The sequence below is a fragment of the Brassica oleracea genome, chromosome C1 (assembly GCF_000695525.1).
Source record: "Brassica oleracea var. oleracea cultivar TO1000 chromosome C1, BOL, whole genome shotgun sequence".
Lineage (NCBI taxonomy): Eukaryota > Viridiplantae > Streptophyta > Magnoliopsida > Brassicales > Brassicaceae > Brassica > Brassica oleracea.
In genome coordinates this window covers 33,595,341-33,612,816 of record NC_027748.1, presented here as the reverse complement: position 1 = coordinate 33,612,816, position 17,476 = coordinate 33,595,341, and the positions used below count along the sequence as shown (strand labels likewise).

General features: G+C 37.7%; 4 protein-coding genes across 5 annotated transcripts in view; 1 reads left to right on the top strand and 3 right to left on the bottom strand.

Moving 5' to 3' along the window:
* The window catches only part of LOC106314872 (peptidyl-prolyl cis-trans isomerase CYP19-1-like), a 45,142-nt gene that overhangs the window by 5,451 nt on the left and 22,215 nt on the right, over positions 1-17,476 (bottom strand). Inside the window, exon 3 of the mRNA XM_013752681.1 lies at positions 639-997. Within this exon, the coding sequence (XP_013608135.1) occupies positions 639-997 (359 nt within the window). The remainder of the gene's footprint in view (positions 1-638; positions 998-17,476) is intronic.
* LOC106314846 (protein ETHYLENE INSENSITIVE 3-like) lies at positions 2,406-5,127 on the bottom strand. 2 transcript variants are annotated; one of them, XM_013752659.1, is made up of 2 exons: positions 4,922-5,127; positions 2,406-4,499 (listed from the first exon to the last, which is right to left on the bottom strand). In XM_013752659.1, exon 2 carries the CDS (start codon positions 4,459-4,461, stop codon positions 2,644-2,646), a length of 1,818 nt encoding a protein of 605 aa, XP_013608113.1. In that variant the 5' UTR covers positions 4,462-4,499; positions 4,922-5,127; the 3' UTR covers positions 2,406-2,643. The 2 variants fall into 2 exon arrangements, with proteins under 2 accessions (XP_013608113.1, XP_013608117.1); XM_013752663.1 differs by having other exon boundaries at positions 2,406-4,488.
* LOC106314864 (cell differentiation protein RCD1 homolog) lies at positions 7,935-9,920 on the bottom strand. The gene is made up of 9 exons (XM_013752676.1): positions 9,688-9,920; positions 9,477-9,548; positions 9,299-9,388; positions 9,186-9,228; positions 8,929-9,035; positions 8,721-8,816; positions 8,420-8,610; positions 8,277-8,346; positions 7,935-8,183 (listed from the first exon to the last, which is right to left on the bottom strand). Exons 1-9 carry the CDS (start codon positions 9,853-9,855, stop codon positions 8,082-8,084), a joined length of 939 nt encoding a protein of 312 aa, XP_013608130.1. The 5' UTR covers positions 9,856-9,920; the 3' UTR covers positions 7,935-8,081.
* Positions 15,248-16,565, top strand: LOC106314856 (DNA-damage-repair/toleration protein DRT100-like). The gene has a single exon (XM_013752670.1). It carries the CDS (start codon positions 15,307-15,309, stop codon positions 16,402-16,404), a length of 1,098 nt encoding a protein of 365 aa, XP_013608124.1. The 5' UTR covers positions 15,248-15,306; the 3' UTR covers positions 16,405-16,565.

Sequence of the window (17,476 nt, the reverse complement as noted above, 5' to 3'; positions counted from 1 at the left end):
ATCTTCACCAAGGCTGCAAGCACCAAGGTTTGCGAGTTCATACATTCCAAGTTAGGACTCGTAGATTTTTCATCACACTGATCCTCTTAGTCATGAAGTGTTCTACTCTTTTTCCTTGGCTTGGTTTTTATCCCATGAGGTTTTTCCAAGCTAAAGGTTTTAATGAGGGAATGCTTCATGGTTTCCAAGCTTGACCAGTTCCTATGGTCAAGCTTGAGGGGGAGTGTAAAAATGAAGCAATAAGAAACAAGATGGTGGGTTAAGGTCTCAAGACAATAGAGATACCACTAAGGGACAAACATGCATGATTGGTTAAGGTCTCAAGACAATGGAGATGCCACTACAAGGGACAAGCATGCATGGTGGGTTAAGGTCTCAAAACAATGGATTATTAGTTTATCATATCTCATCTACCATTTACCATACTTGTAACCACTACATATATGGGATGTTCTCATAAGCAAATTAATCAAGTGAATAAGATTATGCTTCTTTACTCTCTCTCTCTATCTCTGTCTCTCTCTTGTTCTTCACTGTGTTCTTTAATTTCTAACAGTGACCGCATCCATTCCTTGAACAACTTGGCCGAACACAACACACTCTTCCTCTAGATCCGGATTCGCCTTTGCATGGATCATGAACTGAGATCCGGTGCTGTTTCGACCACGGTTCCACATGGAGAGGATACCTGGACTGGTGTGCTTCTTGATGAAGTTCTCAACCTCGAAAAACCTACTCTCGTAGATACATTCGCCTCCGTTTCCTTTCCCTCCGTCAATGATATCTCCTCCGGCAATCATATAACCGGGGTCAACATGGTGAATGATTGATCCTTTGTAATGGAGTAGCTTACCAAGCTTCCCCATGCCTTTCTCCCCTGTACAGAGGGCGCGGAAATTCTCTGCCGTCCGCGGGGTCGTGTCGGCAAAGAGCTCCATCACGATCATACCAGCCGGTTTGCCGTCCACCGTCATATAAAAGTAAGCCTTAGGGTTAGCCGGAGGAGGAACATGGGCTCCATCAAAGGCCGGAGGTGGTATGAGTCGGCCAACAGGGTTAACGTTAATTGTGCACACACCACCAGCCGCAACGTTATTTTGATGTTTCTGTCGGTTTCATTAAAGCGAACGTTACTTTCCATTTTCAGAGTAATTTAGGGCTGTTTCTGCGAGGAGACAAACTAGTTCCATGCAGTTAAGATGGAAGAAGTCTCACATTATAATGAATGGTTTGAATAATCAAATATATCTCCCTATTTCATATGTTTTTACGGCTTTTACAGCTAATTTTAGACCAATTAAATTTGACTGCACACTTTAAGTTTGTGTGTTCTTCTAAGTCCATGTAAATGTGGCTACTGTATTTTTTAATTAGCTAAAACACACAAATATTTAACATAGTCATTAATAACAGGGGTAAATCAAAATATAAACCAGTTGATTATTTATATTCGATATTGTTTTACCAAAATGCTTATCAATTGTAGTAAGAAACAGCAATCAGATTATACAATTACTGGAATTAGTTTCAATACACTACTAGATTCTGATACGTGCTTTTAGAACACATAGTTTTCGGAAGATAATTTAATATAATGAAACTTATAATTTTATATGTTTTATCGATTTTTAACTTCCGAGCTTTTTTTTTGAGAAAAAGATAAAAATAGTACTAAATCAAGTTTTTGTTCCCAAACTAGCACTCAAGGTCAAAAGTCACAAAAATAGCACTTAATGTTTTATCAAAAGTCACAAACTTAGGGTTTAGAGTTAAAGGCTGGGGTTTAGGATTTAGGGTTTAGGGTTTAGGGTTTAGAGTCGAAAGTTTAGGGTTTAGAGTTTGTTTAGGGTTTAGAGTTGAGAAATGAAGTTTTGGGGATAAGATTTCAAAATTTGAAAAATTAAAAAATTAAAATTTTTAAATGATAAACTTAGAAAGATGCTATTTTGGTCATTTTGCTATTTTTGTGATATAAACTTAGAAATGTGCTAAATGTGCTATTTTGGAGATTTGCTTTTTTTTTTTCATTTCTGTGTATTATTTATTGTATTTGTTTTTCTTATTGAAAAAAAAAGAACTTATTTCTGGTAGAATAGACGCGGAAAAAACATGACGTATTGGCTAACACGAACCGTCCAGTTTATACAACAGCATCGGTTAAGACGGTTTTGATCACCTTGCAAATAAGTTAAGTTGTCCCCGAAAAGGTGAGTGAGTGAGTTTGAACGCTTATTCACCAAGCCACTTGCAACAAACCCGTTTGCTATCAAGCATAACGGGTACTTCCATCTTCCTGTATTAAATATTTTGCCCACAATTCCAGATTCGAAGTGGTTCAAGTGAAACACATCACCATTATTCAAATCATCGAATTACAAAGGCTGATCAAAACATAACAACGAGAGTACTTACAATTAATTCCACGTTATATATGTATAATATGAGAACTTACATTGTGTTTGTCCCTAAGAATGGGGGTGCGTAAACTAAAAGAAGCTGATGATGAAAGAGATTCACCAGCCAAGACCAAGACACACAGTACCAGAGAGTTTTAGACAAAGAGACGCCCCCAGAAAAATACTACATGGTAGAGTGAATGTAAGAACAGAAGAGATAAAAATAACCAGAAGATACTACCAAGACTTAGAACCACATGGAAACATCATGCTGCTTTTGTTGCATACCATCCATCGTCCCAACTACTCCTGGCACTGACATATCATCTCTGTAAACCAATGAGGCCATATCGAACGGTGCAGAATCATACACACCCTGAAACCTGTTGCTGCTACTGTTGTTATGCGCAACTTCAAAGTTGTTGTTGTGTGCAGTGTCGTAGTTGAACCCATTGTTGTTCCCTTGGAAAAACATTTGGTTGCTGCTGTTGTTGTTTTTAGCTCTGTTTGGGATGTTAAACTCTTCAAAGAAACCTCCTTCCACCATGTTTCCTTGGAACTGATTCTGGACCATTGGTTGAAGCAGTGACACGTTTTGATTCTCCATAACCATAGGAGTTTGGTTACTCTGGACGTTCCTGTCGTACATAGACATAAGCTCGGAGATCATCTTCTGCCCATCTTCAGGAACTCCAATACCGGTTAAGTCAATTGGCTGGTCCACCGAGTTCACCGGCCTTGGCTGAGAAAATCCAACGACAGGCTTAACTTCGTTGACATGGAACCTGGACGGTCCTGCTCCATAAAGTACGCAACTGTCTCGGTGTGGACAACCTAATTGATGGTTGTCTCTTGAGTTCCTATCCAGAAACCCCCTGCTGATTTCGCTATGGACACACCCAGGATTCTCACAGGTGAAAACCGTTCTCTCCATTACAGCGTTCAAATCTCGGTTAGGCTTCCTCTTCCTCATGAACTCTGATGAGACTTCTTCCTTCACAGGCTTGACCTCTTCCACTTCATAACGAGTCTCCTTCTCAAACCCTTCAACATCGTACTGACCACAATCATTCATCAGAAGCGAGCAGTTCCCACCGCCTGATAAAGAAGAAAGAGGAGGGCAGGACTCAGGATAAAGCTCCCGAGCCAGAGCCTCTTCTTGGTTAATAATAGCGAGCCAAGTAGCACTCTCTTTAGCAGTCATCTTATCCTGCAAGCATTTGGACTGCCTCACAAGCTTACGGATCTTACCAACATCAGGAAACATATGCTTAATAACCGCGGTCAAAACGCCGACTTTCCACGCCTTCTTCAAATCATGAGGCTTCTTGTAAGGAGCAGGGCCTTGGTCTTTACCCAAACCGAGCTGACACCACCAGTCCTCTTTCCCGCTAGGCCACCACGGAGGAGGCACACCTTTCTCCAAAGGAAACCGTCTCTGAGGAGGGTCACAGTGCTGCATCAACGCAGACAAAAGCGACCCCAGAGTCGTGTCCTGAAGCTCTTGCAACGTGTGCGGCGTAGGTCCAATCAAACCGTTACTTTCACAAACCCCTGGGACGTTGTTCTCCGCTTGGTACTTGGCAATCGCAGCAGGACCGTTACGGTCAAACCTGACTTTATCTTTCCACCACTCGCGGAGATTATCCGATGCGCCGGTCACAGGCTTCCCGTTCTCCGGGATGATACCGTAGACAAAGCCTTGAGCTTTACAGACTTCCATCATCTTCAGCATGTACTTCAGGATCCCGTCTTGCGCTCTGGACATTTTCTTCCTCCTGGCTTGCTCCTGAGACTGTCTCTGCTTGGCGGAATCATAATCAACTCCTTGTTTGCTGCTCTTGTTGTCCTGCTGCTGCTCCTTGAGACGTTTGAGACGCATTTTGTCTCTCCACATCCTCCTCTCGAGCTCATCCACATCGATCTCGTCGTCGTCTGTGTAGTCGTCTTCAACAATAGAATCCAGTTCAGGCTGTGGTGCGGGACAGAGGTCAAGTTCCCCGAGAGAGGAACAAGAGTAGAAGTCCACGTTCCCGCCTAACATTCCCATCTCGTTAAACATCATCGTGAGTAAAAACAGAGCCGGTTAAACCTAAACCAGAGCTAGTAAGAGAAGAACCGGTTAGTACAAAACCAAAACAGTCAAACCATAAACCCAGAATTAGAAAGAGGGTTATTCACTCAATCAAACAATATATGAATTCGATTTCCATATAACGGATGAGATCGTCAACTTCGACCAACTCAAGATTACGGAAAATCAAATCGAGCACACCCCCAAATATAGAAGGGATCATCATTTGTGAATAAAAATGAAAATTTGACGATAAATATTTAGTATATTTTTCCTATAGATCAACCATACTTGATGAAGACTAAACAATTAGTATTTTCTCATCCTACAGAGTAGTAATCTGCAGACTCATAACACATCGATCTACCAAAACCTCCCATGTAAAGATCTATCTAACTACCTATAATCATATATCCTGAATATCAATAATCGATTGGAAGAAAATAGTTACCTGGAGATATAAACAATCAGCCCAATAGAAAATATGACAAAAAATAAAATATATGGATTTCTCCTCTTTTGGTTAGATTGATTAAACCCTAATTCATCATCCCCTGAAAAGGTTAAGAGACGAGAGAGAGAGAGAGAGAGAGAGGAGAAGAAGAAAAGTCGACGAACGATCACGTGTGTGGAAAGCGACTTGCGTTTCTTTGTGGAGTCTCTCTGTCTCTGTACATCATGGAGACACAGGTATTTATATATTTTATTTTAAATTTATTTTAAAGACATCATTTATTGACCATTTATTAAAATAATTCCGAAAATATATAACAAATGCGCCTCTTGACTTTTTTCTCACTGCTCCTCCTTTGGGGTTACTTCATTTCTCTTTTTTATATTACGCGGTATGAGTTCAACTGTTTTTTAACACGTATTATTACGGGCAAATCTCCAAAATAGCACATTTCTAAGTTTATATCACAAAAATAGCACTCAAAAACTAAAATGACCACATTTTATCTTTTGAAAATTTTAATTTTTTTATTTTTCAAAATTTGAAATCTTATCCCCAAAACCTCATTTCTCAACTCTAAACCCTAAACCCTAAACCCTAAACCCTAAACTCTAAACCCTAAACCATAAACCCTAAACCCTAAATCCTAAACCCCACCCTTTAACTCTAAACCCTAAGTTTGTGACTTTTGATAAAATATTAAATGCTATTTTTGTGGCTTTTGACCTTGAATGATAGTTTGAGAACAAAAACTTGATTTATTGCTATTTTTGTCTTTTTCTCTATTATTAATTGCTTCGAAATTAAAATACGTTTATTTATTTCTCTCCATTTTATTATTAAAAATAAACATTTCAGTTGTCCTTTTTTCTGGTCAAACATACTTCTATTATCCAATCCTCATTTAAATAGGTAGAAAATAAAACGCATGAATTTTTTGACATCATGACAAGAGAAAACTTACGTCGTCATCGACAACTATTATCGATTAGGACAAACTTTTAATATGAAGAAAACATTTTAATAAGTTTTCGAGCCTCTTGATTAATTATTATATAATTATTGTCACGTTCTCCGATACATTTGTCAGAAACGAACCAAACAGAGTGTTAAAATTTTATGCTTTTCTTTTTGCACTTTTCTAGTGTCTATAATCCCAAACAAAAAATATTCTAAAAGGAAAAATAGATGTAGAAATGAGACTGAAACATTTTCGAAGAGTAATAATAGTATTAGTAATACAATCACTTAACAATATGAACCTAAAGACAATAGTTGGGCTGTAGAGATCAATGAGGTTGAAATGGTTGGGATTCAACTAGAGCTACCTAGAGATATATATATACATATATATATATAATTCCTCTGGGTCCCAGGTCTTTCACTAACTACACTTTCTGTTGCATACTCTGATGAATGACATCTCGTTATCCACCTGAAAACATTATACAAGGATTCAACCAAAAACAAAAAGGTGCCGCAGGGGAAACTTCAAAAGAGAGTGGTTGGTTGATGCAAAAGAAAAACCTGTTAGAGCAAGCTTTTATTTCAATTTTTCCTTTTGTGATTACAAGTCAAAGACACTTTCTCAAGCATAGCTCTTTGTAACGCTTTCTCTTTCTTGTATGTTCTTCTGTCATTTGTTTTAGAATCTCGTACACCGCTCCGGTTGCATCCGGAAAGTATCTGCAACGTTCGGGTTTTGTGTAGCTTTTATCCAGGTTTACGAGTAGAAACGCTGGTAATAACTGATTTGTTCTTATTTTACCTGCTCAAACTGCGTTTTCTTTATCAGACTCTGTTGCCTCTTCTTAACACACTTCTTAACTCAGACTGTCACTGTGTCACATAAGAATCATATGGCTCCAAATGCTGATCATCCTACTGGAATGCGTAAGCTCTTCATCTGCAGGGTGGTTTCCATCTTGGATATTAGTGTGCATTAAGTTGCAGGGCTAAGAATGGTACGATATTAAGTCATTAACTAATAATCTTCTTTGATATCCCGCTGTTGGATGCCAACCATGATTGGTTTGTCATGAACAGCTTGTTGGATGTGAAGTAACCTCAGTCTCAGCCACCACTTCCCATGTGGATAGGACTTTACCCGCCCCAGACAATATAACATCAAACTTGTATAAGACTTTACCCGCACCAGGCAATATATACATCAATCTATGTTCCACAGCACACTAATATCACATGAATTCTCAAATCCAGGATGTTTCTTTGCTCCGCAGTCAGCTTGAGAACAGATGCTCCGGTTTTTTTTTTTTATATATGGTTGTGTCTTCAAGGTCTCCCTCCAAAGGCATGTAGTAAGATTTAGATGTTCTGCTTTCTAATATACCTTAGCCTAAGAACCATAATTTTTCTTATCTATTTTTAGATATTATGGAGATTTGTCGGATTAAAAGGTCTGTACAACTTGAGCGTGGAGTCAAAGATGGCCGACATGGTTACATGGTTTGTATACTTTTTAACATGTGACCAACTGAAAACATTCATAATTTGCATGAAACTACTCAACTAAAGTGGATGTAATCTTCTGAGCTTTTCAGGCCACAGTTTACGGGGAAGGAGGGACATCGAGGACCATCTTTTACCCGTTCAGTGGAGTGACTGAAGAGCTAAAAGCGTTCTTCAGTGACATTTCAGAGACTTCAAAGGTAATCCTCGAATCTTAAGCCTTGGAAATGGAATGCAGTAACTCAAAACATTAGTGTTCTATTATCTTAAACCCTCCGGACATATGCATTTGCTGCAGGAGCAAGAGCCTCGTCGACTATCATGCGTGGAAGGTACTCGTGACGTTGCTGTTCTTGGGGCAATGCTTGAATCTGGTGCAAGAAACGGAGCTGTAGTTCCTGTGGCGAAGTTCTAGCTTTGAAACTTTGATAATGATTTACACATCAAGAGACCACCACAGCTTAGTTGGAATAAAAATTCAAACTAATATTATTTGTAAACATTCCTTTATTACCGAGAGCATTTTAAAGCTTATATGAAATAATTACAAGAAGAATTTCAAACAGATTAAAAACATATAACTCATCATCATCATCATCTAAGTTAAGGCATCAAAAGCACATGAATAAATTAGAAACAAACAAAACAAAACAAAAACACTCCAAGGACAGGCTGATATGAATTCAGCTCAAAGCATGTGCTCAAAACCTCCACCTTGATGAGTTGGGACTCGACCAACTCCAACATTGTGAACCAACTGTTGCAGCCACCTCCTTGCTATTTGATCCTCCTGAAAAGCAATTTAACCCCCCAATTTTTCAACTAAGCCATCTCTTACACAAACAAGTTCAAAACCCAAGTCAAAATATGACAAACGACTTACGCGAAGACAATTGCTGAAGGTTCCGTCTCGTAGCGAGTCAGGGAGACAGCTTCCGAGTGCAGCACAAGCCCTAAACAACACACAAGTGACTAAGCTCAAGCACTGAAGCACCTGAGAAACTATGTGATATCCATCAAACAAACCTTGGGTTGTCTGATAAACGGAGGTAACAACGAATGATATGCTTCAAAAGGCGTGGAGAAGGCTGTTCCACTAGTGACTGAACCATATTGCCCAAGACTCGACCAACAGCAAAAAAACGCTCTGCTGTTGTGCAGATGTAATCCATCCCCACATCATCTAACAAGATCTTTTGAACAATGAATGTCGCAACCTAACATTACCATCACAGCATGTTAATTAACAAGGCGTTTATGCACATTTTCCACGAGTTCTATGAAACTTAACTGCGCAAAAAATGGTGTGGTAAGATAAAGGGCTTACGGTTTTAGACAGCTCACTCCCCATCTCCATGGTGCGAAGGCAGAGAGGAATAATTTCAGTTGAGAGAAGGAAGCTAATGACCTCTGTATCATCGACCTGGTGTACATAGTGAAAGAAGAATTGTCAATGATCTTTCTTAGTTCATACACTAACTAGCTAAAAGAAACATAAATCATCTACCATTAACTCAGAAACCGAGATTATTTACCTTAACAAGTGCACCAATGACACCTAGGCTAGTAAGGCGCAAGTACTCGAAAGGTCTAGACTTACTGGTTGTATTAAGGAAGGGGTAAAGGTAGAGTGGGATGTGAGCTGTAAATAAGAACAAACAAGGCATAACACAACAAATTCATCAATAAATGTGCATAAAAACTGAATCATAGTAGAAGAGATATATAAAACCAACATGATAGACATCCCCCAGTGGTACGGTACAGAACATTAAAAGAAGGAAAACATTACCCTTGAGAAATAACATTCTAGTGTCGGAATGGGATGCTACACACTGCAGAGCAAGAAGAAGTGTATCAGGAATCTGATGGGATTAGGCAAATAGATGAACAGAATCATTTGACCTGAAGCAGGGCGAGTGAGTTGCAAACACGGTTGGACTGAGCAGGAGTCAGATTCGGAGGTGCAAGAACAGAGTAGATCGAAACTATCTCCTGCAATCCAAGTGTAGATGAAAACTTTCAGTAGAATCCTTTTTGCAATCACACACTCTTACCAAAGAAAATGTAATTGTATCCATACCTGTAATAAGGCAGCAATGGTACCAAAAGAGTTCCACAAGAGAGGCGCCAAATCCTGAAACAGTTCTCTTTTCTACAAACAGACACTGAGGTTTGTCAAAAGCGCAATGCTATCTCGGTAGAAATAGAAACCCTAAGCTATTATTCTCGAATCAGACCAAACAAACAAAAATAAAGACAACCCATACGAATGTGAGATTAAAAGGGGGAACCTTTGAAAGCTCGAGGAGAGCATTCTCTCTGAGTTCGGGATTGCTGAGATCGAGAACCAACTGCTCCGCGGAGGCCAAGTTCCGATCTTTGTTCGCCGGAGCTCCCGCAGAATTGCTGGGACCACCGAAAGGAGTGCCCATTGAGAGAGATGGAGGTAGATTCGCCATTTTGTTCCAACCTGATTCGATTAACTTTGTTTGTTTAGCTAGTAACCTCCTCCTTTTTCTCGAGTTTGAACCATTCTGTCTCTTTCTTCTCTCTGTGAAATTTGGAAATGACAATTACGCCCTTTCCGTAAGTTTTCTTGTTTTTTTTTTGTTTCCTGGTAAATCTGGCAGGGACAAATTTAGTAAAAATTAAATAATATATACTCTTTCCGTAAACTTTAAAAATAAAATATAAATAAAAATGTAGAAACGTAAGTGGTAATTTTATTGGAAATCAAACAAAACTTTATACTAACTAAATGTAAAACTAAAAAATAATAGACAAAAGTAAGTATTTAATTTTCTTAATACGTATGAACAACCTTAAACATCATATATTTGTATCCAGATGGAGTAACTCTTAGTATTTGTTTTTTGAATTATCCATGGATATCCTAGCCTCCACTGAAGTGGATCTAGAGTAGAAAGTGGATCTAGAGTAGCCACATGTTTGTTAAGCTAGATGGGCTTCCAACCTAAAACCAATTGGTGATAAGTAGAGTGGTCCATATATCTTATATATTACTAAGGATCTCTTCCAACATCCGATGTGAGACACTTTGTGTCTAATACGCCCCCTCGAGATGATGGCTCTTTGAGCGTCAATCTCGGAATGCTCGGACAAGGATCGATGGGCTAACTTTGGGCCAGATCGATGTGGATCTGGTTAGATTGCGTGGATCGGGCTCTGATACCATGTTAAGCTAGATGGACTTCCAACCTAAAACCAATTGGTTATAAGTGGAGTGTCTCATCTATCTTATATATTACTTATGATCCCTTCCAACTACCGATGTGGGACACTTTGTGTCTAATAATGTTAACGGCCTACGTTATCGGTCCACATTGGTTCCATGTCCATGGCGATGCCAGAATTTTAATTCTCTAATGGTCAGGATTCGAACCCAGGTGTCTTTATCGTACTGAGCTTCACCCTCAAGATAAGATTTGACTGTATGGTATAATTAGAGTAAAATAAAGTATGTGAATTTTTTTTACCCTTTTTTTTACAGCAAACACAGACTCATGTAGACTCTGTAAACCAAGGTGGCAACTCGGTATCCATGTATACGACGAAAGACGGCTGGTTCTGAGCATTACGTGCCAAGCGATCCGTCTTTATGTTTTCCGTCCTAGGTACATGAACGATATCTGAGTTGGTGAAGCTTCTTCTCAAAAGCATAATGTCTTCCAGGTAGCTTTCAAATGCTGGCCATTCCTCTGGTTCTGAAACCATCTTCACCAATTGAGAACAATCCGTTGCAAACATCACCCGAAACTGTCTTAAATTCTTCATACATTCCATTGCCCAAATCAATGCATCCATCTCCGCATGAAGAGGAGAGAGACTTGCCCTTACGTTCATTTCCCCTAACAACCCGTCAAACCCCGGTAGTGTGCTGAACCAGCCTTGCCCTGAAAATAAGTCCTTATCTTTCCAGGAACCGTCTGTAAAACACCATCTTCCTGTAGTCCGAGAATTAGGTCTTATATGAACATCTTGTACCAATCTGGTTTTATTAATAACATGTGCCTCAGCCCAAAGTCTTGATTCCAATTCTGCTAAGTTGAGTGTTTCCCTCGGTTCCACATCAAGGTTACTGAAAACTTTATTATTCCGACCCTTCCAGATGTAACATAATGTTCATGCAAACTGATGGTCTTCCATTTTTGGGTTAACTCTCCAAAATATATGGTGTATGTTAGCAAAAAGAGAACCCATAGGAAAGAGATTTGGATTCGATGGAATCTTGGATAGTTCCCACACCTGACGTACCGGGGGACATTCAAAGAATACATGATTTATTGATTCCTCCGAATCTCCACACCTTGCACAACATATATCTCTTTGTTTTCCTCTTGCTTTTAGATTTTTTGTTACTGCTATACAACATGTCACCAGCTGCCATAAGAAATGATTTAACTTTGGAGGACACTTCACTTTCCAGCAAAATGCCTTAACTATATTCACATTTGAGCCATAAAATTCTGGTGGTTTTTCCTTATCAGGATATATCATTTCTATCTGATATACTATTTACTCTAATTTTTTTTAGCCTAGTTACTCTAATTTTACTCGTGTTATCATGTTGCGAAAGCCGCTTAGGAGAGATATATTATAGAGTTTGTAGGAAGGCTAAAGCTTCGGGCAGGAAGATGGTTTAATTTGGTCTACGCCTGTGTTGTAAAAGACAGTTGGGAGCTTTTATGTCTTAACACATAGACTCTGTGTATTCTCATGGTTTATCACTGCATTAAGCAAGAAAAGGTTTTATGACATTTGTAAGAAAAATTGCGTACGTTGAGTAACGCAATGGGCCGAAGACCCAGTTGAACATGAGATGAGTTATATTCAGTTGTATTTTGCCATCGTCCACGAGCTCATCATTTTCATGAGTTAATTGATTAAAAGGTCTTATAAAAAACATTCTGAATTTTATAAGTTAAAGAAACACATGACTTTGTTTAGATATCAAGTTTTCTTTTTTTATCAATAAGATATCAGGATTTAAAAGGTTAAATTTCTAGAAGTTAGAGACTGAGCTTTTTGTACCTTTTTGGACAAAGAACTTATTGTACCTTTTTATGAAGTTTTAGAAAATAGAATGTCTATATAAAAATATTCTTCTTTAGAAAATAGACTATTTCTATATAAAAATGCCATCTTCAAGTGTTATTTACTCTTTATACAATTTGTGAGCTGTTACCAATCAACTCTTTGGAGTTCGTGGATGATTACTAATCAGAAGCAATAATTGTAATTTCCTGACATGTAATAACACCCGCAACAACCTGACCTACCAACTATGATAAACTTAACAAGTATAATAAACAGTGGTAAGAGGAGAAACTGGAATAAAATGTGAACTTGTTGGTCTTAGATGCGAGGCTTGTCAAACACTAAGCTGTTATTTGTTTGGATAGACAAAAATAGGGCCATGTCTTAGGCTTTGTTAGAAAACTCAGAGCTGAATTAGTAGTCGGCATTGTATTTGGTTAGGTCTCGGTCCAAATATCTCTAGATTAAAAATAGAAAAATAAACAGTCAAAGATATTTGTGATCTGGCAACAACCACCGGATTCAAACATGAGTATTAAATCTTTTTTCGACATATTCCTAATTAATAACATGTCTCAGGACATGTTTATCTTGCGTTTTTATAGTAGGGTTCTTATCGTAATATAAGAACCGTCTTTTAACTTTTTAATTAAGAAAAACTAAGAACCGACTCGTAAAGAAGAGTTTTAAAAAACGGTTTTTAGCTCTTTTTAGTTAAAATTAAAAAACGGTTCTTATATTACGCTAAAAACTCTATTATAAGAACCCTCAATAAACATGACTTCACATTTTATCATTTATGAATGCCAAGAACAAAAGGTGTCTCGTTGTAACTTTGTTTCATGTACCCGACGTTTAATACAAAACCGTCGGTGCTGAATTAGACGCGGACTGACTTGTGACTCTAATAATGTAAATTATGTAATACATAGTCAGTCGTTAGTCACAATGTAAATTATGTAATAGTAGGGGTGATTGGAATGAGCTGTAACTTTATATTTTTGGGTGTAGAATTTAAACTGTAAATTTATTTGATGTAGATTATTTTGTTGTAGTTTTGTAAATCATTATTTTCTTGTTCTGGAAATAAAGTTTTCTGTAGCCTTATTTTAATTTCGTAGAGATTTTTTTACTGTAAAGTTTTTAAAGAAAAGAAAATTCGATTAGTTTGACATATAAGGTTTTAGATTAAATTTTGGCTATCTGGAGCTATGTACAGCCGCGGCCGATCACCCTCGTGATACATAACCATTCGTTTCTATCTTGTAATCCCAATCTTAGCCAAAGGCAAAACCTCAATAATTCATTTATTCACATTAAATATTGTCAACGTGACTACAATTATTCGCGACTCGAAGACAAGCGTATAAAACGATTAAAATGCAAAGGATATCACTACGTGGCGTCTTGTAGGTGAAGCTTATCCGAACCGGCAAGTCGCATCGGAAAATCTAATCGTAGCTTCAACTATTTGCATGGGAACTCTCCCCCACTTTCAGTTTCTGTCTCTTTTCTTAATTTGTCTGCATGCTTTTCTATTAATATCTCATGAAAGTGCTTCATATTGTAATTCATGTGTGCGAGTGTTTTCTACATATTTGCGTCCATATAATTGCTATAACCCATGGGCTAGGATCGGATATCCAGACAATTTTAAGGTATCCGGATCCGGATTTTTATCCGGTGGATCCATAATTTTACTATCTTTATCCAGATCCGGGGTTTTCGGATATCCAGGTCTCGGATATCCTTCTAAAAATTGTAATATCCGGCGGATATCCAGATCCGGATTTGGATCATTTAATAAATAAAAAATAAAAAATAATATATATATATAAAATATTAACAATAATTTAAAAATAAAAATATATATAATGTCTTTAATTATTTCTATGTATAATATTACAAAATTTACATAAAATATTAAAATGTATATATACTATTATAAAAAATGAAAATATATTAAATAAAATTAATTTATATATATATATTACTATTTTTGAAATTTTTTTAATAAAACTTACGGATCCGGATATCCGAACTTAAAAATTAAAATATCCGGATCCGGATCCGGTTTTGATGGATCTAACATTTTACTATCCGGATCCGGATTCGACCCTTCCAGATATCCGGATTTTCGGATCGGATCCGGATCGAATCTCAGATCGAATCCGGATCTCGGATAAAAGTTCCAGACCTATGGGCTATAACTAACTAGTGTTTTAAACCATTTAATCCCATGTTTCAGTAAACAAACCCACATGTTAAAAAGTTATACACTTTCCAGTTAGGAAAGTAAATATTTCCAAAGATTATTTATTATTTTTATTAATTAAATTTAGTATATTATTAGCATGTGGGAAAATATAAAAACTATCTTTCAGTAATGAAAATTGGAAATGAAGAGAATATCAAATATGATTTAATTTTAAAATCGTTTTCTAGTATTCATTCCATGAATTAGACATTTGTTGTTGACTACTTTATTAGTGTAGAATTTTCATGATTAATGAAGATTACACGAACACACCACTACCATTGTAAATGTCTAATCACATACTCGCAAAATCGAATTATTATTTGAGTAACTTGTGCGGAAAAAGACATCTACAGAAAAAGACATGCATTGTCATTTTTCTCAGTTTATCAATATTATTTTTAAATCCCTTTTTATTATTATTCGCTCGAATTATTATTTGAATAACTTGTGCGGAAAAAGACATCTAAAGAAAAAGCCATGCATTGTCATTTTTCTCAGTTTATCAATATTACTTTTAAATCCTTTTTTATTATTATTCGCTATTTATATGCCATAAGACGTTTATCTTCTACACTCACATCATCACAAAACGATGAAACTCAACGTCGTCGTATCACTCCTTCTCCTTCTAATCTCAACCGCCACGTGTTGTCCACCGTCAGACCTCCGTGCACTCCTAGCTTTCCGTTCAGCACTCCACGAGCCATACCTCGGCATTTTCAACTCATGGACCGGCCAAGACTGCTGCCACAACTGGTACGGCGTTAGCTGCGACGCCGTCACTCACCGAGTCGCCGACATCAACCTCCGCGGCGAGTCAGAAGACCCTATCTTCGAGCGAGCTCACCGAACCGGTTACATGACCGGCCGCATCTCGCCGGCGATATGCGACCTCGCTCGCCTCTCCGCCTTAACAATCGCCGATTGGAAAGGTATCTCCGGCGACATCCCCAAATGCATCACGCGCCTCTCTTTCCTCCGTACGATCGATCTCATTGGAAACCAAATCTCCGGCGAGATTCCGAACGACATCGGGAGATTAAACCGGTTAGCTGTTTTAAACGTCGCGGATAACCGGATATCCGGTTCGATTCCGAAATCGCTAACCAACCTCTCCAGCTTAATGCACTTGGACCTCCGTAACAACTTAATAACCGGTTTAATTCCAACTGATTTCGGCCGGTTAACAATGCTTAGCCGCGCGTTACTAAGCGGTAACCGAATAACCGGTCGGATCCCCGAGTCCTTAACCAAGATTTACCGGTTAGCTGACGTTGATCTCTCCGGTAACCAATTATACGGCACAATCCCACCGTCTCTAGGCCGTATGTCGGTTCTCGCGACGCTTAACCTCGACGGGAACAAAATATCCGGCGAGATACCTCAGACTCTGATGACGTCATCGGTGATGAACTTGAATTTGAGCAGGAACTTGTTGCAAGGGAAGATACCGGAAGGGTTCGGACCAAGGTCTTACTTCACTGTTCTTGATTTGTCTTATAACAATCTCAAGGGACCAATCCCGAGCTCGATATCTGGTGCGTCGTTTATTGGTCATTTGGATCTTAGCCATAACCATCTCTGTGGGAGGATCCCGGTGGGGTCGCCGTTTGACCACCTTGAAGCGGCGTCGTTTATGTTTAACGACTGTCTTTGCGGCAAACCCTTGAAGGCTTGTTTAAAAAATTGAGTCTGTAATTTTCTTTGATTAGACCTTAGTATATTTTTATGATTATGCGTTTTAGAAAACATATTCGTGTGCTACGTTTTGTGGTGTATGCTTAATTATTATCACGACCGGCTCTACTCTAAACTTTTGTAAGTTATATTCGTAACATACAAAAATTATAATTTAGACATCATATCTAATGTACAAACGTTAAACTTATATGATTAAATTGATTACAAAATACAAATAGATAGCATCAGGCAGGGAAGATCATTATTTACTGAAACAAATAAATTAAAACGATCCAGTTCAAAAAAAAAATAAAAATTAAAACGATTCTTAATTTCTTATTTTCTCTTCCATTTTTATGATTTGCTTGAATGAAATTTTCTTTTTGAAAGACCACCTATAAATAAATAGCATTTTACCAGAGGTGACAAGAGTCAAATCTGGGAATATCCAGAATATGGTATCTATATCGAACCACACGGATACGGCTGTAATACATTTAGAGTCATGGCAAAATACTAAAGGGTTAGTGATTAGAAATATTTAATGCGAGAAAAATACTAATTACATGAAGAAGAGGAAGGAAAAATAAAAATAAAAACATTAATAGAAAGTGGCGTGGGATGATAATAAATAACGAAGGTAGTAAATGGGCAGAAGCATTGCATGTGAAACTCTGTAAGCATTTTGCTGTGTGTGTGACCTCAGGACCTGTCGCTGCTTCACTACATGGGTCTATTCTGTCACTTGCATTCATTTCTTATTGTCTCTAAATTGAAAATATTTTATGTATTTTCTTAGAAATTATAATACGTATTGGGCTCTTGCATCTCCAAGAGCAACCTTATATTTAAGGTTTACTGAACCTTATATTTGAGGTTTAAGGGTGACCTTTTCCAATAGTAAACTTAAAAAAAAACCTTAAAAATTTTCAGTTTTTACATAACAGTCCTTGCATTATACAAACCTCAAATAAAAGCATAAAACTTTTATATAATCTAAAATCATACAACAAAAATATTTTAAACAACATTTATTAATAAACTATTACATTTTAATAGCATATTACATATAAATAAAAAAC